The sequence below is a fragment of the Gossypium raimondii genome, chromosome 12, assembly GCF_025698545.1.
Source record: "Gossypium raimondii isolate GPD5lz chromosome 12, ASM2569854v1, whole genome shotgun sequence".
NCBI classification, from domain to species: domain Eukaryota; kingdom Viridiplantae; phylum Streptophyta; class Magnoliopsida; order Malvales; family Malvaceae; genus Gossypium; species Gossypium raimondii.
In genome coordinates this window covers 39,068,656-39,092,154 of record NC_068576.1, presented here as the reverse complement: position 1 = coordinate 39,092,154, position 23,499 = coordinate 39,068,656, and the positions used below count along the sequence as shown (strand labels likewise).

At 32.3% G+C, this 23,499-nt stretch overlaps 1 protein-coding gene across 1 annotated transcript; it reads right to left on the bottom strand.

Annotated features, from left to right (window-relative positions):
* Positions 1-20,374: 20,374 nt before the first annotated feature.
* Positions 20,375-22,692, bottom strand: LOC105764030 (polygalacturonase At1g48100). Its single transcript, XM_012582479.2, has 5 exons — positions 22,235-22,692; positions 21,983-22,150; positions 21,835-21,879; positions 21,078-21,285; positions 20,375-20,989 (listed from the first exon to the last, which is right to left on the bottom strand). The coding sequence occupies exons 1-5, from the start codon at positions 22,646-22,648 to the stop codon at positions 20,403-20,405; spliced, it is 1,422 nt and encodes a 473-aa protein (XP_012437933.1). The 5' UTR covers positions 22,649-22,692; the 3' UTR covers positions 20,375-20,402.
* Positions 22,693-23,499: the final 807 nt, after the last annotated feature.

The following is a 23,499-nucleotide window of genomic DNA, read 5'->3' as shown; positions in this document are numbered from 1 at the left end:
CATGGTGGTCAATGATATTATCCAGTGGGCATTAAATTTACATATCAGATTTCCATAAGTTAGACTCTGAATTAGTCAACGGGTATCTTAATTTGTCTTCTTATTGATACCTTTAAAAATACAAATAATTTAACATATTTTAATATTCTTATTGTGATATTTATTTCTATAATTTATATAATATATAAAAAAACAATACAGCCCTTTCATAAAATTTTTTCTTAAATATTTTAACAATTTAATCGTTAAATTTCATGCTCCATTTATATAAATCGTATGTTAAATTTGAAGTAAAAAATTTAACTTTTATTTTATGTAAAAAAACATTTGATTGTTAAGTATATATTAATATAAACAATATTTTATATCAATATGATAGAAATACCTTTTTTTTTAAATATAATTTAATTGTGAACGCATCTGAATGTTTCTAAGTTGATACAGTGTTTAAAACTATCCATAATTCATCCCAACCCTTAAATAGGAAGATAAATGCGTTTCAGCACGCTCAAACCTACGTCCTCCTACACTGGCAACAATATCAATGTCAATGCTAACCAAACTAAGACTCAATGAGAAATTTTATAAATTTTAGCTTCTTCTTTCTTTCTTTTTTTAAAATAATTTATCTTTATTTCTGTCTTAATCGAAGCTCGTCAAAATTTTATAAGAAATAAATCAACAATTTGGGTACCAAATAATTTTTTTATAAATTTATTTTGAGATAATTGTATTGGACATCCTCAAGTTATGTCTCGTATTTTAATTTAGTTCTCAAACTTCAAAATATTTTAATTATATCTCTAAACTATCGATATTATATCAACCATGTACTTTTATTATTGAAATCGTTAATTTAATCATTAAATTACACGTAAAATGTGATATATTTACAATGAGAATTTTGAAGGAAAGTAAAATGTTGCAAGATACCTTCTAAAATTAAAAACAAAAATAAGGTAAACCGAAAAAGAAATAGAGTGAATGATAGTTTCTTTAAAATATTCGAAAACCTAAAACTAATATTTTTGCAATATTCATTTTTTTATTTTCATTTTAAATCATGTCACATAAGATTTAATATCTCATTTAACGATTAAATCACCAATTTTAATAATGAAGGACCTTATTGATAGCATCAATAATTTGAGGATGTAATTAGAATATTTTAAAATTTGAAGACCAATTTAAAGTGAAAATCATAATTTGGGGATGTTTGATGCTATTAACTCATTTCTTTTCTATCACCGCAATTAGTTTTGATTAAGTTCATAGGTTGGGTTTTTTACTGGAATAAATTAAAAAAATTAAATACTGAAATAGGTTGTCACATAGATTAATTACCGAAATGATATATTTTTTTTAATGGAGCCTATCTGAAAGGCGCCAATGAATATTTTATATTAATTTTTTTCTTTTAATAAAATATCATTAATTTTTTTCCCACGTCAGTATATGACCGGGTATAGATACAAGAGTAGTGGTGCCTATCTCAGAGGCGCCAATGGTGGAGCCTATCTGAGAGGCGCCACTAGTTGTGCCATGTTGAGAGGCGCCAATGGTGGGGCCCACAGCTACTTACTTTTTCCCTATATATACCCCTGAAACACAAACATAAATTTTAGCAGAGGAACAAAAATAAGAAGATAGGGAGAAGAAAAAAAGAACGGAAAACAAGAAGAAGGATAAGATATTTTGGTTTATTTCATTTTAAATAGAATGTAGAGTCTTGTTAGTAATTTTATTATTTGAAAGTTATTTTCTTAGGTTATTGATTTTGTTAGCTTCTGAATGAAAAATTTTGCATTAAAAATTTTATGTAATTTTTTTGCATTTCGAAACTGTTTTAAGAATTTTGAATTTTTTTTAATAGATCTAGTATTGAAGATGGAGAATCAGTTTTTTGTATGCGTTTATTTCGATGGAGAAATTTTGACAACAACCGTGGGATGTATATTTGAATATCACAAATAAGTAATAATGAGATTTAATAAAAATATCTCGTTTGATGATATGAAGGAAAAAATTAGTGAAAAAATTTATAGACGTTGTGGGAGAAGGATATCAAAACTTTTCTACAAGTTTCCAGTTTCGACAGATCCAATAAAATTTACCGAAATGGAACTTGTAGACGATGAAGACGTGGAGACAATGGTCACTCTTTATTGTGGGACTCGGAGCAACCAAAATGCACTGATTCAATTATTTGCTGAGTTAGCCGGTGTGGAGGCAACTGAAGATCCCACTCCATTAGGTGAAGAAGATGGAGTTCAAGCGCCGTGTATGGTAGTTCCGGTATCGTATGTTGATAGTCAATCAACTATACACGGGATCGATATTGATCTTAATGCTGCACCCGAGACTGATGTGGTTGGTGATGATGTATACTATAGTAGTGATCATGTTGATCACGAAGTTGATAGTGAGAGTAATCCCGACGTGGACGAGGTCCCGGATGATATTGATGACGAATGCGTGAATGAGGATGGAAACGTTAACGCGTCTTCAGTCGGAAACCAGATTCGTCGTATTGTGATACACAATAATCCTGGGGCATACATGTCTCTGATAGACCCCGATGTGGCGCGGGTAGCCGAGTTTCTGGAGTACCCTGAAATACTACATGTTCATCGAATGGTCGTATATTCTGATCCAGAAGAGTTGTTTGTGGGCCAGAGATTTGAAAGTATGAAAGAATGCAAATTTGCCATTAAGCGGTATAGCATGAATATATCAGTAGACTACAAAGTCGTCGTGTCTAAACCAACATTATATATTGGAGAGTGTTGGAGGTCATCAGAAGGCTACAATTAGCGGATACAAGCTGCACGAAAATTTGTTGGGCTTGACACATGCACTTAAACACGTATGACAGAAGATCATCGAAAACTTGACTCTAAAACTATCTGTACGTGCATCATGTCAATGGTGAAAGACATGCCGACCATTAAAGTTTCGGTACTGATTACCGAAATACAAACACGATTCCAGTATCGAGTATCATACCAGAAGGCATGGATAGCTAAACAGATGGCAATGGAGCAATTGTATGGAGATTTCGATGCATCGTACAATGAGTTACAGAGATGGATAGCCACTAAGAGGGAACACGTACCGGGGACTGTCATTGAGTTGCAGACACGACTTTTTTACGGGCCGGATGACTAACTACAATCGAGAAAAAAAAATTCCACTGGATGTTCTGGACGTTTGATCAATGTGTGCACACATTTCCCCGCTGCAAACTGTTTGTACAAGTAGATGGAACATGGCTATATGGAAAATACACACAGATCCTACTTCTTGCGGTTGCTCAAGACAGCAACAGGAACGTGCTCCCGATAGCATTTGCCATCGTCGATAAGGAGAACATGGAATCGTGAGAGTTCTTCCTTACCAACCTACAGAGGTATGTTATTAGCAACGATAATATTTGCATCATCTCCGATAGAGGGAAAGGATTAATTGTAGCCATTAGGCGTTTAGGTGTACCATGGAAATCCGTTTACTGCATCCGGCACATCATGGCTAACTTCCAGCGAGATTATAAGAATGCAGACTAAAAAAGACAAGTTGTGAGAATGGGTAAAGAATTACCTTATCTTTTCAATATAAGTTTTAATGTTTTAGAACAATACTGTAACTTATATTTTCTTAATACATATGCAGCGCACGAGCTAAAGCTACACATTTTTCGCCAAAGAATGGCTCGACTTGAGAGTGACATGGAGGGTCAAACCAACACATCTTTCCAACAGTGGTTGGGTACCATGAAGCCGTAGTAATGGGCTCAAAGTTTTGACGAGGGCTTTCGTTATGGTCAAATGACCACAAACTTGGTGGAGGGGATCAACGCTGTGTTATTAAAAACACAGCATCTTCTAATTTCATATGTCTTCTCGACTACTTCTATAGGTTGGCTACCTTTATGCCAAGAATGGGTCAGCAACAAGTCAACCAAACACGTCTTTGTCGAAGATGTTAGGGATGCAATGGTTGCAAACCATCGATTTTTGAGTTACAGAGACCATCGGTTTTCGACCCGGTATACCACCTAGGTCCTACGGAGTTGATCTCTGAAACAGACAGTGCGACTGCAGGAGGTTTCAAACACTTCATTATCCATATGCACATGTCGTGGTAGCTTGTGCTAAAGTTGAGCTCAATGTAGAACAATTTATCGATGAAGTGTACACCATCGAACGCACGTTGCGTGTATGGGAAAACGACTTCCCCGTGCTTCCTGACCTATCTACTTTGGAGGTACCGACGACAACCTTCGAGCTTGTCCCAGACAAAAGGTTGCGTAGGAACCCGAAAGATCGTCCGCAATCATCCAGAATCCATAACGAAATGGACATTAGGGAGAAATCCGGATCAAAAGTCCGGATCAATGCCGCTGATCTGAACCCGACTAACTATGGTATTAGGGGTTCATCTAGCAGAAACCTACACTATTAACACGGCCCCTCAATACGCGGTACGGACCCTGACATTATTAAATTAGCAAAATAGTTAATATAATATAATTTAATTCAGCAAATAACATGAGTATCAAATAAAAATTTTATTACCATCTCATTAATAGTACTTGATATGTGATTATTATTATTAATCAAAGAACCCATTTGCTACAAATCTACAATGAAAAAATGAATTCATTTAATTTGTTTCAAAAAATCAATAAAAACTATTGTAAAGGCCCAATTTAGCCCGGGCCCAGGCAAACAAAAAAAAATAACAAAAAAACCCAAGCCCAAATAAAATGGCCCAAACAAATTGAATTTTAATCGGTTTCAGCAGAGTGAAACCCTAAGCCGCTTCCTCTCACGCCCATGTGCCTCCTCAGCACGCATCACGCCCGATGACGACGTATTCACCCATTTTTGCACCAAAATGGCAAAGCCTTCTGCTAATAGACTCCACAGACCTGCAAACAGCATGAAAAAGGAACAAGAGTAGCACCGAAAAAGCAGAAACAGTGAAAAAAGATAGAAAGAGCATTGATATTTCGGCTTTATAAGCCCGAAATTATGTTGTAATTTGGGGGGGGGATTTTTGTATCAAAAAACAGAGTTTGAAACAAAGAAATAAAAGTTATAGATCGAATTCTGAGAAATAAAAACAGAAATCAATTTTGAAAGGTGATTTTTTTTGTTATTTCAGATTCGTTTTTTCTTATTTTCATTCGGTTCATTTTTCTTTTTTTTTTATCCTCTTTTTCTACATATTAAAATAAATAGAAAGAAGAAGGGAAGAGGGCCATACCTGTTCGCCTTAAATCCCATCGCCGGTGGCCTTGTTTGGCCACTGAAATTGGACCCCGAAGGGGTGTGGGGGGGTTCTCTTCTTTCGGCTTTTAAGCCTAGAAGGTTAGGCCTTAAAATGGTCTTTAAATCGGGTTGAAAATCCGATCCCCACGTCGCTCCGACAACGGCCTATGGTGGTTCCACAGCGGCGCAGACGGTGGCCCCATTTGGCCGGATTTGAGGCTGTTAGAGAGAGACTTTGAAAGCTCTCTGATTTTTTTTTAAGTGGGTTTAAACTGATTTTTGTTTTGTTTTTATCTTAGGTATAAAACGACGTCGTTTTGGGCCTTAGCATCAGTGGCCAAAACGGCGCCGTTTTGATGGTTGACCCGCGACCCGACCCAGTAACGCTAGGATCCGCGTGTTTTGCTAGAAGGGGCTAATTGTATGTTCAGCCCCTCCGCTTTTGCAACATAGTGCAATCGGATTATTTCTTATTTTTAATTTGGGCCACAAGATTTACTACTTGTTTCATTTTAGTCCTTGGAAACGCAGAATAGGAGGTCAATGGGTATTTTTCCGATTAATCCCCGCTTTACTTTGCGCATTTGAAATTGGTCCCTTTATTTATTTTTTTTTATTTTAATCTATCCTGCTAATTTAATTTAAGCTACAATTAAACCCTTTTTTATCTTATTTATTTATTTATTTAGTTTTTTTGCTTATTTATATCTTTATTTTAAACTTTATTATACACGTACATATACATATTTTTATATAATGTACATACGCACCTATGTTTTATGTTTTATATATTTTACATACATATGTTTTTATGTTCTATAACTTTAAAATACATATACATGCATACATTCTTAATACACGTATATATTTTTACAATCAATATATGTACATACTTATATGTATATTTTATATATATTCTATCATCAATATGCATTTTTATATACATATATGTATATACATACGTCTTCTATACTTTATAACTTAAAAAATATATATGCATATATACATTCTTATACTCTATACATATATTTTATAATTTCTAAATATATATTTTTATGTTCTATCATTTTAAAATATGTACATGCATACATATATTTTTTGTAATATTGATGTATATTTTATAATATACATATATCCATATTTTTATATAAAATCGTCACACATATTAACACCATACATCAAAAAGAAATTTTTCTAAATAAGGTAATGTTTTGCGTTTAGAAAATCGAGAAAATGTACCATAACGTGCTGGGTTTCGATTTCTCGTTCGACCAAAATAGCCAAATACCCTTTTAAAACTTTCAAAATAAGACCATATTTCGCGTTCGGAAATTCGAAAAAACGTGCCCTAACGTGTTGGGTTTCGATTACTCGTTTGGCCAAATAGTCAAATATCCTTTCGAAATTTTAAAACAAGGTAATGTTTTGCGTTTGGAAATTCGAGAGAACGTGCCCTAACGTGCTGGGTTTCGATTTCTCGTTCGACTAAATAGCCAAATATCCTCTTAAATTTTAATCCACGTCGTTCGAGTTTTTCAAGGATCATACTCTAAATCTCTTTGAAGTTTTCAATCTTCGACACTAAGATATTAACTAATCAACTAGGTACCAATTTTTGGGCGTTACGAGGGTGCTAATCCTTCCTCGTACGTAACCGACTCCCGAACCCGTTTTTCTGAATTTCGTGGACCAAAATCGTTGTTTTAATAAAATCAAATCGTTTATTGAAAACAACCACTTTTTAAGGTGATCCAATCACACCTCATAAAAAAGGATTTGTGGCGACTCCCGTTTCATTTTTCAAAACTCAAGTCGACCCCGTTTTTCATCAAAAAAATGGTGTCAACAACTATTAAATAAATAAAAAATCAAATAAAATTACATTATATAAAAATTAAATGAGTTAACAGCAACTATATAATTAAAAGAGTCAGTTATGATTAAACTTTTAATGAAATGATTTTTAATTTTTTTATAAACTTATATGTTAAACTCACCAAATACTAAACTAAACACAATAATTTATAACTTAATCCTATCTGACAGGCGCGACCCGTTTTTTACCCGTTGACCATATTTTTACCTGTATATATATATTTAAATATTTTTAATCAAAATAAAAAATTAATATTTTATTTAAACAAAAAATATTTTTAATATAAATAATTGATTCGCACCTGTTAGATAGCCGCGATTAAAAAAATATTTTTTAATATAAAAATTGATTCGCGTCTGTCAGATAGGCACGATTAAATTTTTTTAAATTGATTTGCGCCAGTCAGATAGGCACGATTACAAAAAACATACAATTTCGGTAATTAATCTATCTGACAAACTATTTTGGTATTTAATTTTTCTTTAATATATTGGGGTAAAAAACCCCAAGTTGATATAAAAAAAATTAAATGAGTTAACAGCAACTATGCTCATATTATATAAAAATTAAATGAGTTAACATCAACTATATGATTAAAAGAGTGAGTTATAATTAAAATTGTAATAAAATGATTTTTAATTTTTTTTATTAACTTATATGTTAAACTCACCAAATACTAAACTAAACACAACAATTTATAACTTAATCTTAAATTACTGATAAATTAATTTTAAAATAATTACAAACACAAAAATTTATAACATAATCCTAAACAGATATTGTCTTCCTGTATTGCCAGCGAAGTAGATCGAAGACCCTAGCCTTGTCTCCCTGAGCAAAGAAGGGAGTAAGTTAAAATAGCGATTTTGTCTTCTCAGATTGGCGTAAGTAGATCAAGACCCTAGCCTTGTCTCCCTGAGCAGCAGTGGAGTAGGTTGAAAATAGTAGATCTTGTCTTCCTGTATTGGCAGCGAAGTAGATCGAATATACCAGCCTTGTCTCCCTAAGCAGCAGTGGAGTAGGTTAAAAATAGCAAATCTTGTCTTCCTGTATTGGCAGTGAAGTAGATCGAAGACCCTAGCCTTGTCTCCCTGAGCACCAGTGGAGTAGGTTAAAAATAGCAGATCTTATCTTTCTGTATTGGCAGCGAAGTAGATCGAAGACCCTAGCCTTGTCTCCTTGAGCAGCAGTGGATTAGGTTGAAAATAGTAGATCTTGTCTTCCTGTATTGGCAGCGAAGTAGATCAAAGACCCCAGGCTTGTCTCCCTGAGCAGCAGTGGAGTAGGTTGAAAATAGCAGATCTTGTCTTCCTGTATTGGCAGCAAAGTAGATCGAAGATACCAGCCTTGTCTCCTTGAGCAGTAGTGGAATAGGTTGAAAATAGCAGATATTGTCTTCCTGTATTGGTAGCGAAGTAGATCGAAGATACCAGTCCTATCTCCCTTGACAGCAGTGGAATAAGTTGAAGATTGTAGATCATGTCTCCCTAAATAATAGCGGAACAGATCAAAGACAGTGAATCTTATCTTCCCAAGGTAGTAGGGAAGTAGATTTAAGTCGTCAGTCCTATCTCCCTGGACAGCAGTGGAATAGGTTGAAGATTGTAGATCATGTCTCCCTGAACAGTAGTAGAACAGATCAAAAACGATGAATCTTATCTTCTCACGGTAGTAAGGAAGCAGATTTAAGCCGCCAGTCCTATCTCCCTAGACAGCAGTGGAATAGGTTGAAGATTGTAGATCATGTCTCCTTAAACAGTAGTGGAACATATCAAAGACGATGAATATTATCTTCCCAATGTATGAGGGAAGCAGATTTAAGCCACCAGTCCTATCTCCCTGAGCAGCAGTGGAGTAGGTTAAAAATAGCAGATCACGTCTTCCTGTATTGGCAACGAAGTAGATCGAAGACCTCAGCCTTATCTCCCTGAGCAACAATGGAGTAGACAAGAGAAACCAATCCTATCTCCCTGAAGTAACAGGGGAGAGGATTAAAATGATGGATCTTATCGCTCTGAAGTTGCAGTAGAGCAGATCGCATCCAGTCTTATCTCCCTGAAGTTGCAGTGGAGTAGACAGAAGAAACCAATCCTATTTCCCTGAAGTCACAGTGGAGTAGATCGAAGCATCGATTCCTATACCTCTGAAGATACAATAGGTTGGAATGAGGCTACCAAAGTCCAGCACGACCGGGCAAAGTCTTTGCTCCGTTTCTGTTACATGACAATGAGCAAAGAGGGGCAGCTATATGGCCTAATATCGTCCGGCCCGTGCATAAATAAATACCAAATAAAATGCAAAGTCCTATAAACAGTTCAAAATTATAAAAATCCACCAGACCCTAAAAATACAAATTAAACCCATTTACAACGGCCAAATACAAACCCAAACTACGCCTAGCCCAACTACACCTAGCCCAACTATCATACGGCCCAACACCAAAGAGAATCAGAAAACACTAGTAGCAACAATTTCTCCTTCCAACAACAAGAACCACCGTGAGCTCGCCTTCGCATATGTTGTGCCACATCTACCACTTCCGTACACCAGCTGGCCTACGTACCTGCAAAGAAGACGAAAACAGCACAACAAAGAAAAATGTATTTCGTTTTTTATTTTTTCGGCCTATAAAACAAAAGGCAAAACCTTTGTAATCAGTTACACATAGACACATAGAATCAATACAAAAAAAGGAATGAAAAAATTTGAAAAGAGGTGATATTTTGTTCTTTCTTTCTTTCTTTCTATTTTCGATTCGTCTTTTAAAAAATAGGAATAATAATAAGAAATAAAGAGAAGAGGAGGGGGTTATCTCTACCAGTCTGCCGTCGGCCTCCATCTGCTCTATTAAAATCGAAGATTGAAAGGGGTTGTTGTTTCGGCTGAGAACGGCGGGAGGTGGACTAGGATGCAATCAGTTTCAAAGAACCGAAAAGGAAATAAAGTGATTTAGGGTTTTTTAATAGTATGTATATAGATTAGGAAACGACGTCATTATGGCCAAATTTCAATGGCTTCGAAAACGGCGCCGTTTTAGCCTCAGTGACCCGCGCGGTGACCCGACCCAGGGGAAGGATCTGCGTGTTTTCACTTCAGTGGGACATTTGCGCAAATGGTCCTCCTGCTTTTACAGCGCATCCGGATCAATTCTTTCACTTCTTTTAAATTTGGCCTATCATTTATCTTTTGCTTCATTTTAGTCCATATCGCAGAGCTGCGTTTTGGGAGGATGGGGAATATTTCTCAATTAGTCCCCCATGTTATTCGCGCACTGCATTTTTGTCCTTCAATTTTATTTTATTTTCGCTTTTTTCTTTCTGATTTTGTTTTAAAACCAATTTAATCCTTATTAGCTTGATTTAATTTGCTCTTTTTTTAAATTTATTTAAGTATTTATATTTCATTATTTTTTGATATATTTAATTTTTAAATCTAACCTTATTTTTATATTTGTGCTTAATATTATTTTAAATCCCTTATGAATGTTGTTTAAATTTATCACATATTATTATTTTAAATTTATCATATAATTATTTTAAGTTTTCATGTATCATTCTTCAAATTTATTATGTATTATTCTATATATTTTTATGTAAATTTAATATTATTTATATACCATTTATGATATATTATTAATTCCATTTTATTATATTTTTACTTATTCTCATATATATAATTTATTTCTTTTTAAAACCTACTTTATTATATTTCACCCATTTCAACTTTTTACATGTATTATCGTAGTACGTATTATTTATTTAGATTAACATATATATATAAATTTATATATTACTTATTTGGATTTTCCTCATTTGTAATATTTACTTTAAGATTTATTTAGATATTTTTGTTTCACATAATATATATATATATTTTTAACTCTATTTTTATCTATTTTAAATTTTCTTACATATTATTTATTTTAAAATTTTATACCTACACTTTATTGGTTTACAATTTCCTTTCTGTAATGTTTTTGGTTATTTCAAATCTTGTACATTGGGTTGGTGTTTGTGTTAATTTGCTTGTTTCTTAGTTTTATTATTATTATTAGCTTTTAAATACTAATGTTGATATTTACATGTGATGTGAGATTATTGCCTTTATGTGTATGGTATTTGTTTATTGGTATTTATGGATTATTTGTGTTCATTAACATATATTGTGGTTTACGAATTATCGCCTCGCGTTGTACGTTATTATTCCATTGTTTTTATTTGTTTAAAAGATTACGTTTAATATCACTCAAGTATCAAGAGCATTTTTATTCAAAAAGTTTTTCAAAAATAACACAACACCCGGAATTTGGGATCCTCGAAAAGATTGTGTCCTAACTTACTGGATTTCAATCTTCCTCGTTGAATCTAAGAAACCGAGTATCCTTTTTAATTAAAACATAAATAAAAAAACTCATTCTCGAAAATTCGATATGTTGTGTCCTAACGCATTGGATATGACATGTTGTTTTCTCGAGATGAGGATTTTTTTCAAAAAATAAAAAAGACAATATTTGGCGTTTAGGAATTTCGAGAAATTGAACCCTAACTTACTGGGTTTTGATTTTTCGTTCGACCCAAATAACCAAATATCCTTCTCAAAATGCATGGGTTTTAAAAAGATAAACTTAATTTTGAAGATTAAAAATGTTGCGCCCTAACTCACTAGGTGTGACATTTTATTTCTTTAAAATAAGAGTGTCTTATTATTCAATTCAATTTATTCAAGTTAAAAGGATCGTATTTCAAATTCTTTTCGAATTTTTGACACTAAGACATTAAACAATCGATTCGGTACCAATTTTGGGCGATACGAGGGTGCTAACCCTTCCTCGTGCGTAACCGACTCCCGAACTTATTTTCTAAAAATTCGTAGACCTAAAATTATTTTCAAGGTGATCCGATCACACCTTAATAAAATATCGGAGGCGACTCCAATTTTCGTTTTTAAGTCGACAACTAAACTTTTCTTTTATTAAAAAAGTGGTTTCGACATAATCTTTTAAAAATTATAAAGATATAGGCTATTAAAATGGTGAAATTGTATTTTTACTATCGTAAAAATATGTAATTTAATTCCACCCCTAAAAAAATTTCTAGCTTCACCCTTAGTATAGATAGATAGAAAGTTCCTCATTCCTTTAATTATAGTTTTTAGTTCCTCAATATGAGAACTTTTCATGATATCCAATTAGTATATTCATGAATTAGGTCGGATAATTATGCATTGTATCAATATCATACATAATTGTTTAAGTTCAAGCAAATAAAAATGCATCTTAATTTTTACTCAAATTCACTCATATTCGTAATCGGTTAATCTAAACTCTTTAGGCATGCCAATATTATTTTTTAGAATATACATAATCTTTTTTATTCAATCTTTGATAATTATATATCTTTTACTAACATTACGCATTTTTTTTCTTTTATTAGATTTTTAAATATAAATAAATTAATATTTTTTTGAACAATCTCATTATAGGTTCTGATCATATTTATTTTTATGTTTTTTTTACACAAAGCCTAGAACTACCCATAGCCTTTCCACAATCCATAAATAGGAAAATAATGCGCTTCAACGCATTCGAACCCATGCCCTCCTGTATTGACAACAATGTCTATGCTAATCTCATCACTAAACATGTTATCATTTTAGATTTATTAATAAAATTATAAAAAATTATATAAATTAAAATAAAGTAAATAAATTTAATAAAGGGTGGGCCTAGATCTAATCAAGTGGGATTAAGTTTATTACATCTGAGATTAATATGGCACATCATACTTAATCTTAAATAATCTAAACCCATTAAAAATTATATTTTTTAATTCGTTGGTTCTATTTTTATAAACAAGTAATTTTGTCTTCTTGAATGCCTAAAATCAATTAATTGTTAATTGAGTCGTAGCTCAATTAGTATGAGTAGTGTTGTCAATACAGGAGGATGTAGGTTCGAGTACGCTGAAGTACATTATCCTCCTATTTATGGGTTGAGGAGAAGCTATAAGTAGTTTTAAGCATTGTGTAAAAAAAATATGATCAGAATCTATAATAAGATTATTCAAAAAAAAATCCTACTATTAATTCCCATCATTTATATAAAAAATCATTTTAGTTTTACATTTAATTTTTCATTTTTTCACCCTTAAATTTGTGTTTTTTGTCTAATTACCTAAAAATGAATAGAAAAGTTAACGCTTTTTTACTTTGTTGGCGGCATACACGTGAATTGTCACGTGGATGGCACATCAACAAAGTTAATTGACGTTAATTTTTCCGTTCGTTTTGGGTGATTTAATAAAAATACAAATTTAAAGGCTAAAAAAGACGAAAAATTAAATGGATGAAAAAACTAATTTATTATTATAATTAAATTGGAGGGTCAAATAAATTATTATGTCTTTCTAATTTGTTTCTTATTACAGTATGTCTGTAAATAAGGCATTGATACTCGTATGTTATTTGACTCGAAAAATAAAACTCGAATTTAATTCATTAATTATTGAAGTAAATTTGAGTTCTAACTACTCGAACTATCAAACGAGTCATCACAATACTCAATTTGAATCTAATCAAAATTTTCAATTTTTTTTATATTACAAAATTAGCTTCGGTAGGTAGGACTTTAGCCATGTTTGGTCATATGTTTCACATTGACTTTTTGAAAATACTGATGAGAGACACGTGATTTTCAATTTTGAAAAGTTTGGGAATTATTTATATATGCATTTTATTAATTGAATTTCTTTTTTAAAATATTAATTTCGGGTCAAAGCTTACTTGACTTGCTTTATTAAATAAAATAAAATTATAAAACTGTAAAATATAAATATAAAACTAAAAACTATAATATATATATATATATAAAAGAAAAGTAAATGTGCATGTGAAAAGGAGTGTGGCCTCTTATTTGGCCACAACCCTTTCGAAATTAAAATAATATTTTTATAGGTGTTGTTGTAAGACCACATCATTTTTGCTATTTAAAATGACCCATTTTTATAAAATAATTTCTCTCCACTTTATTTTCGTAATTAATTTTTTCGTATTATAGATATAAAAACCCTAATTATTCTCCGCAATATTTGTTTATATAAAATTATGTTTAATAAATTGATAATGTATAAATCTATATTTATTATTAATAAATAAAACAAGGCTTACATGCTTAAAAATAAATTTTTTTTAATTAAAAATTAATGTGAATTGAGTTTTAATTTAGCTGGCACTATTGTTGTTGCAATTAGCGATGATAAAAATATTTGAATCCGATGGGTTTCGACCCAACTCAACTTGTTAGGGTCAGATTTTTTTTTTTTTGAAAATTGGGTTCGAGGTGGGTCAAGTCAAGTGAAATTAAAAAAATAATCGAGTCTAGTCGGGGTCAGGTTTGAGGTAAAACTGCCTAGCCCTAACCTAGGATATTTACAAAAATGTCCTCTAATATATATACATATATTTAGTTTTTGCTTTCAATAAATAAATATATTACGTTTTAAGTCTAAAATTAAAAAAATTAATCTTATTTGTTTCAAAATAAAAAAAATTTAAATTAAATTCGGATCAGGTCGGGACGAGACGGGATGGAGCCAGGCCTCCTATTAAATTTTGGGTTCTAGTTTGGGATGGGTTCTTTATTCTTAATAGTTGAGATCAGGGAGGATTGATCAAGCTTTAGGCTGGGGCAAGCAAAAACCCGCCTCGCTCTGTTGCCATCCCTAGTTGTAATAACCTGAAGGATATGTGTTTGAATGTGCTTAAGCAAGTAATATCTTTCATTATAGGATTTTAGGGATAGTTATAGGTAATTTAAGTATTAGGGGTGATATCGGTTCGGTTCTCGGTTCTCGATTTTTCCATTTTTTTACACTTATTTTGTTAAAATAATCTTTGTTTTATGGTTTTGAATAAGATTTGGCAAAATTTCAAGGTCTTTTTTTCATAAATATTTCTAAAAACCAAGAATTTTTCAAGAATTTTTAAATTATTTTCACTATTTTAAATATAAAATATTTATTTTCGTATCATAAAAATTAAAATTAATTATATATTAAATAAAAAATAAAATTCAATTCGATTTTAAGTAATCGCGATTTTTGAACTGACATTCCATATACCATCCAAATACTTCAATTCAAGCTTATTTTCGATGGATTTTTTGGCTTACCCCTATTAAGTACTGTATAAAAATATGATGCGATAGTATTTGGTTTATAAGGTACGTGAGAGAATGCTCAGTAGATGTATGTATATGCTAGGCTGGACTGCAACCCAATTCTATGTTTTTCCAGGCTCGAATCAGAACTCATTCTTGAGTCATTCGATTCTTAAAAATATAAAATTTCATATTGATATTTATATACTTTTATAATTATATTAAAATTGTGGCTCACTTGAGAATAATTTTTTTTTTACTAAACCTAAGTCAAGTCTATAGAGCTATCAAACCAGTTTGAACACCCGATTCATGAATAAGTTTTAGTGTGGGTTTGGATGGACGGTGCGGTTCGTTTGACTTATTTTTTCTCTCACGTTACAGTGTCGCTATAGTATTTAATTTCACCGTCATCGTTATTTTTACACTAACCACAAGTAAACACCCTGTCTATCGAAACCCTTAGTAATAAATAAATTTTATGCTTTGGGTTGACGAAATTTGTTTAGGTGGCCCAAAATACAAAAAGTAGACTTACCAACCCGACCAAATAAATTCCAAATCAACTTTTATGATTATGTTTACTCGTATGACATATCATATTCAAAGTAACTTTGGTATAAAATCATGTATTTAATATAACTATTTTTAAATTATCTTATATTTTAATGCGTCGAATATAAATATGTATATATATAGATACCAATCTTTTGAAAAACATAATGAGTCTATTAACATATACTTAATATGAAACGTGAACCCTCATCCTTAGGCTCTGCTTTCCATGCTTATGCGCCGGAGAGGCTAACGGTAGTAGTACAATATGCTTGAAATTTGCCAATTAGTATATATTCTTTTTGATACAAAGTCAAGCCACAAATAGAGAAAGACTATATTAGATGTAGTGGTAAGATATATTGCATTTTTAGAGAGAGAATTCGGGTTTAAATCTGAGAGGATATTGTTAGAAGGGGTAGTCATTAATCTCGAAAAATTTATTCATAGACTATAAAACGAGCATGAAAGATACTTAATTTAGTTATACCCAGAAAAATAGGCTAGACACATTGCATTCTCAAAGAGAGAACTCACATTCAAGCCCTAAATACGATATTGTTGAGAGAGGCAACCATGAACCCTGAAAAAAATTATTTTCATGGATCATAAAATGGATATAAACAATACTATGATAATGCCAAAAAAAAATAAGAGAAAAAATTACAACAACATAATTTAAACTCCTTATTAAGATGTTAGGAAAAGATATTAACCATTGTTCCATATTTTATTAATTTAGGCTATGGTTAATAAAACTGCTGAAAATTTAAGTATAAATTAAGTTAAAAAATCTTATTGTTATCTAAAATCATAATCCAATCATTGATATCCCTTATATTTTCCGTAAAATTTACTAGCTTCATATGTTGATTAAACTACTTTTATATGACATGACTTAAGAATGTACTCTTTTAAGAAAATTACCATGGTTTTAAAGATTAGACTATGGTTTTTGAACTAAAAAAAGTAGGAAATGTAATTTTTAGTTCTTTTAGTAGATGGATTAAATCTCAAATGCTGTAAAAGTACAAGGACTAGTAAAAAATTTTGACCTATTATATCATGAAAAAAAACATGTCAGCAGACATAGTTAGTGCCTTATAGTGGAGTTTGACAGATTCCATTGTCTTAAGGTTTGTTATTGGGGGGGTTAGCTTTAAGCAGCCTTCCTTGCATGCCATAATCCCTCCATTGTAATTATTGGAAGAAAAAAAACCCACTTGCCTACCCATTCTCCCCTATACTTTATTATTGTTTTAAGATTTTCTCCCTCTAAAATTTGTCCTGAGTTTGAAATCCATAGTTATGAAGTGAATTCTTATACATAGAAAGTTCTGAATTCGAATTAATAGAAAAGTACCTTAAAGTGATAAAGTTTTGAAGAATCAACGATTACATTATTAGACTATGCTTTTCACACCAAACAATGTGATCCGGCCTATAAGGTAGTGGTATGGTACTTAGCTGTGACACTTTTTACCTTTTCTTTTTGTAATAACAGGTGTTTTCATCCATTTATGGTTTGAGCAAGATATTGTTCGGGTTGAAATGATATTTAGGTAAAGTTCTCCCAACAATATGATTTTAAGATTGGAACTTGGTCCAATACTTCACTATTTTTAATAAGAAGCAAAACACTCTTAAATTATGTATTTAATAAGTCTAAAATTCGAATCGATCACAAAATTTGAATTGTTTGATGGATTTCTAATCGATCCATGTTGAATGGAGTGATTTTTTTAAAAAAAAAAAGTTGATGTGGGATGGGATCTTTGTTTTTGAATAGTGGCTATGGTGTGGTTATAGTACTTGCTTGCCCCACCTCATCCCGCTTACTATATAAAATTATCATTTTATCTATATATAAAATAATTAAAAAGGTTAAAATGTAATGATGTGTTATTTTAAAATAATTTTTTAAAAAGAATTATACTTAAATATTAATATGTCTTTAAAAATATTAAAAATAATTAATAAAAATTAAATTGAAGCCAAGCTGGACAAGTGATGGAGCATAGCATGTTAACTATAGTATAATAATGAATTCAACAATGTTGATACAAGGATGAATAGGTAGTGAAGATGAGCGGTCCATCCTATTTTGGACAAAGCATAGCGTTACCAAATAATGTGGCTGGAGTGGAAAGAGAGGAGAAGATGATGATGTTGAGGGTAAGTTGAGAAAAGAAAAGGTATAAGTTGCTTGTCCCCTATCCTTAGGCCCGGATCCTTATTCCAAGGCTTCACGTGTCAGGTTATTATTGTTTATTGTTTAGAGGCAAGTAGCTTTGTGTCATGAGCTTAAATAGAGTGACACTATGATGTGCCTTGAATCATTTTAGATGAAACGAGATAATGAGACCTAATGTGACCGTTATTAAGTCCCCGGAATAGCTACTCCTCAGCTTGGCTGAGCTTGGCCGCCCAAACTATGATGAGGGGAGTGTAAAACTAAAGGTATACTTCAAATGTGTATATTCTTAGAAAATAAAAAAGAAAGGTGAGACATTGAGGATAGAGGCCATGCACCGACCCCCCCCCCCCACTTTTACAGAGCACTTAAAGGGGAGTCAACAGTCTATATATATACTCTCTACTGGGTTCCTTATTTATGATTACAGTAGCTGCTGCTGCGCGTGCTGTAAGCCATGGACACCCTTGTCTCTCCACTTTTTAATACCCATGCTAGCTTAGCTTTCTATATTAACCCAAAACAAAAAGAATATATATGTGTGTGTGTGACAAATTTAGGGTTGTTGAAGTTTATCCACTTGCACTACTGATTATTCTCTAATTATAGGGTTTAGTATAATATTGTATTTGGATTCATCTCGTCTACTACACTGACTTTTGCAGTTTGATTTTGTTTTGTTTACCAAAGCTTTTTTGTCCTGGTTTTAAGACGCATGAACAAGTGGATAGTGGAATATTCTTGTATTTCTAATTCGGATAATAGGCAAAATTAGAGTTTTTTAAACTTTGATTAGCATTGATTAGGATAATATTAATTTTTTGGATAAATTACACCCCATACCACTAAACTATTAATAAATTTATATTTTAGTCACTCAATTTCAAAGGGTTACAAAATGATTATTAAACTATTCAAAAATTTTCATTTAAGTCACTAGGCTGTAAAAGCCGTTGTTGTATGGCATTCTCTGTTTGCACCGCTTGCACCAATTGAAAGCTTTCATTCCCTTCTCTTCTATATATATGGTTCAATTTTTTTCGTGAAACAACTTTGAATGTTGAGAATTTGCGAACTAAAATCTAAGCAGCTTTCTTCTCAAATCTCCGACACTAGCTGTTAGATCAACTTGGATCTAAGATACCGTTCTACTCATCGATGGGTAATAATTTATTGTCCGATCATCAAATCATCACTTGAAACTCGCTAGCGGACTTTTAAAAAAAAAACTTAATTGCCCAATGACTTAAATTAAAAAAAACTTTTCAATAGTTCAATGGCTTAAATGAAACCTTTCAGATAGTTCAGTGATCAATTTATAACTTTTTAAAGTTGAGAGACCAAAATGTAAACTAATTAACAATTTAATCCTTAGATGTAGTTTACCCAAAACTTTTTCACTTCATTTTTTAAGAATGTTAACATAATATATTAATAAACACTTTAACTCAAAAATTTTAATTCTAAACTTGATCTTAAAACTTAAAGGTTAATTTCAACCCTAAAGTTTAAACCTTAAAACTTAAATCATTATCTCTAAATTCTTTATCTTTAAATTTAACCTCTAACCCTTAACTCTAATATATCAAACCCTAAGCTTTAATTTTTAATTAATTAATTAACATAACTAGGTTTAAATTAATATCGTTAAGCATAATTAATATGACGATACATGTTGTATGGTAATAATTAAGAATATTAAGAGTCATTTATTTAACATGACAATGCAATCAATAAGTGTTGGATATAGTAGTAAGGTAAATTGTAGTCCTAAGAAGAACATGCATGTTCAAATCTTAAAGACGACATTATTGGAAGTAGTAACCACGAACCCTAAACATAAATAATAAAATGAACTTGAAAAATACAAAAAAATTTATTTAATAGTTGAAGCAAGCTAGAAAACTCGTTGAACCAATTTTCTTTATTTTTCTAATTTTTTTGAATTTTTTATTTAATCTAGAGAAATTGATCGGACAAATTAAACTGAGAACCAATGATCTAACCAATTTATTTACATATTCAATTCTGATTTTTTTTTCTCTTTCTTTTTAATGCACCACCAACCTTGAAGTTCTCATTGTCAAATTTCCATGCATGACACAGCTTCCAGAACATGCATGAAAACCCTCAAACCATAACATGTAAGTAAGTATGTATGTATGTATAAGTTTGCAAGAATGCAAACTAGAAATGGAGATTAATATGGACCGATAATCCATATAGTAATATCATATAATTATTAATTAGAAACACAATCCATGACATCTCTTATAATTATATTAACATATATATAATATATGTATGTAATGAAGCTAATATACATTAAAATGAAGGGTTTCTAAATCATCAGCAATGATCCATATCCTTATTATCCAATATAGATCGAGGAACACCCTCTCGCAAGCAATAAACAGGTGGTATCGTTAGTGTTTCCAACTCCCCATAAGCATTCCAACAAAATGGGTCCAATACTATATCTCCTTGAGCTGGAAGTAGCTCGATATCCGACAACGTAATGTTCGTACAAGGAACCGAATCACTGCACCCAAAATGCATCGGTGGGCTTCGGGTATCGTACGTCCCTTTGATCCCTTCATAGAGTATGTCCGACACATAAACGGCGGACGTCTGGTTCAAGCAATCTTTAGTAAGGCAATAGAATTGATCGATTATAATCGGATTCCTAACACTTATCATATGAATGTTGCCAAACATTATACCCGAAACCGCCCCGGACCCACCTTGCCATGTCTTGATCCTAACACCATTATCCGATACCTTAATCACCGAGTCTCGAACCGTGACATTGTGTACACAAGCTTTAGAGTTGTGGTTACCTAAACTTCCGATACTGATTCCATGACCTGGTCCACAAGTAAGGTTCCGAATATCGACATCGTAACATCCCGATCCAATCGATACACAATCATCACCTGAGAAAAGCAAAGATCATTTTAAGATTTAGGGAAACAAGAGTTTAGGGATTGAATTTTATATATGGGGATCATTGAGCAAATATACCATTAGAGATAACTGAATTATATATTTGAACACCATTTGTGTTGGCAATGTGGATGCCATCAGTGTTGGGACTAAGGGCTGGAGCTGTAATATGAAGTGATTCAACATGCACATTTTGGCAACCATCGAATCTGAAATGGAATTGGGGACTATCCTTAACTTTAAGTCCTTGGACTGTCAAATTGGAGCTCATGAAAAACCTTATAGCCTGCATCATAAATTTTATAACCACGTCAGCGTACAGACACCAAAGTTAAATTATAAATTTTTTATTTGTATTAACTTATAATTTTATTATTTTTAGAGAGTTAAAATGGAAATTTACCATAAACTTTACATATTTTTAGAAGGCTTAAAAGAAAATTTATGAAGGTCAGCCCCTTGAATTAAATTAAAGAACAAATTGGTCCAAGTTATTATTTTCATCCATTTTTACTGTTAAAAAATGGCATGACTGACGAAATAACCAAATAGTTACATATGGCATGTCACATGTACCTCATGTCGACGTACAAAGACTAATTTTTTAACGGTAGAAATGGATGAAATTTTAAATAGATGGATCAGTTTGCTCTTTGATTTAACTAAAGGGATAAATTTGTCCAGAAATGGAAAATGCTATTTAACTTTTAGTACAAATGCCTCCGTAATACTTTTACCAGTCTAACTTGACTATACTTTAAATTTAATGGAGACTCAATAGGATTAAAAGACCGAGAAAAATGAACCTAAAATAATTTAAAGTGTGACAACTTACGACGGGGCTATCACATGGTCCAGGCAAAGTTGTTGCATTTATTCCCTGCGCAGTCGAATTTCAAAAGATGATTAATAAACTTAAGTGCCGAATAAGTTAAAAACTGAATCTAAAATTTAGGGTTAAGGGTTTTGTATAAAAAACAAACCTTGTGGGGCTTGCAAGGGAGATCCCACCATTTTTGACCTCTACCATCAATGGCACCACCACCTTGAAGAGACATTTGATTAACCCTGTAAAAGACCAACCACTGTCGCTTGCTGTTATTCTTTGGCCATTCCTCGGGTCCATCAGGTGGCATAAGTGTACCATCAATCTTCACAACATGTACCCCATCATCAAAATCCTTTTAAAAAAGAGACTCTGACAATAAGAACAAAACAAGTACAATGTTCAATACCTGAAAAACTAATCCACCTTGACAAGGACCTGTAAAAATCGTGGACTGAATCATGAATGAAAAACCATTGGGAACATAGATGGTTGATGATGAATTAACTTGACAAGCAGTGTCCCATGCCATCTTGAATGCATTTGTGTCGTCGGTTACACCGTCGCCTATCGCCCCGAATTTCCTTACGTCGAACACTTCGGTAGAACCACCGGAGTTTTCGTCGTCAGGTGGACCGGAGGGCTCGGGTGCAAGTGCAATGGAAGGCTCAGGGGGTGCTGAAATTTCAGGCATTGTATCATGGTGAGAATGATGCTTGTGTTTGGTATGGTGATGATGATGATGCCATCTACCTTGGGTTGAAATCAAGAAGCAAAGCAAAGACATGCAAAATGTAAGTAGAGACACACAAGAATACTCCATTTTTAAACCAAAAAGTTTAGTCCCCAAAAAAAAAAAAAAACAGCTCAAATTTTTTTAGTTACTTCAAGAACTCTAGAGCAACTTGTTTGCATGGTGGATCTGAAAGGCTGAATGAATCTATATATAGAGAGAGAGAGAGCAGTGTATTATATAAAACAGATAGTGGGAAAAAAAGTATTAAAGAAAAACATGAGCAACTTTAAATTATTTTAATGGAGTTTTGAAGGAGGAAACCGACCAATGTACATACAGGTATTGGTGGTGGTGGTGGTGGTGGAGTTTGCAGATAAGCCCTCCCCCCATGCAGTACCCCATGTTCTTCCCATAACATATTTTATTCACTTTTTATTGGTCACCAATCAATGTTTTTAATTTAACCCTAAGAAATTAATTTATGAAACATAAATTATAAATAATCCCTTTTGTGAGTGGAGCATGCATGGTTATCGAGAACCTGTTGGTTCAGAGATGGAAAACTGAAAAACACAGCTTAAATTCCTACATAATGTGAGACGTTTACTGAGGAATCTAATGTTTTAAGCAATAGCATATGCGGATTACTTTTATTATTAAAAGTCGGTGTAGTTGATAAAATAACTACATAATTACACATACGGAACTACCCTTGTTTAATAGTTTCACCTAGCCAACAAAACGGAAGGTAAATCTGTTTATATGGTTGGTCAGGTTTGTTGCCATGTGCATACCGAGTGGTCATATTTTGACATTCTCAATAGTCTCCACCAAGGATCCATAAAGAATTATCTCTAAAACAACTCAAATAGGATACGCAAAAGTTTTTTTAACTAAACTGACTAAACCGGACCGATTATTCTACCCGTCGTGCCCCA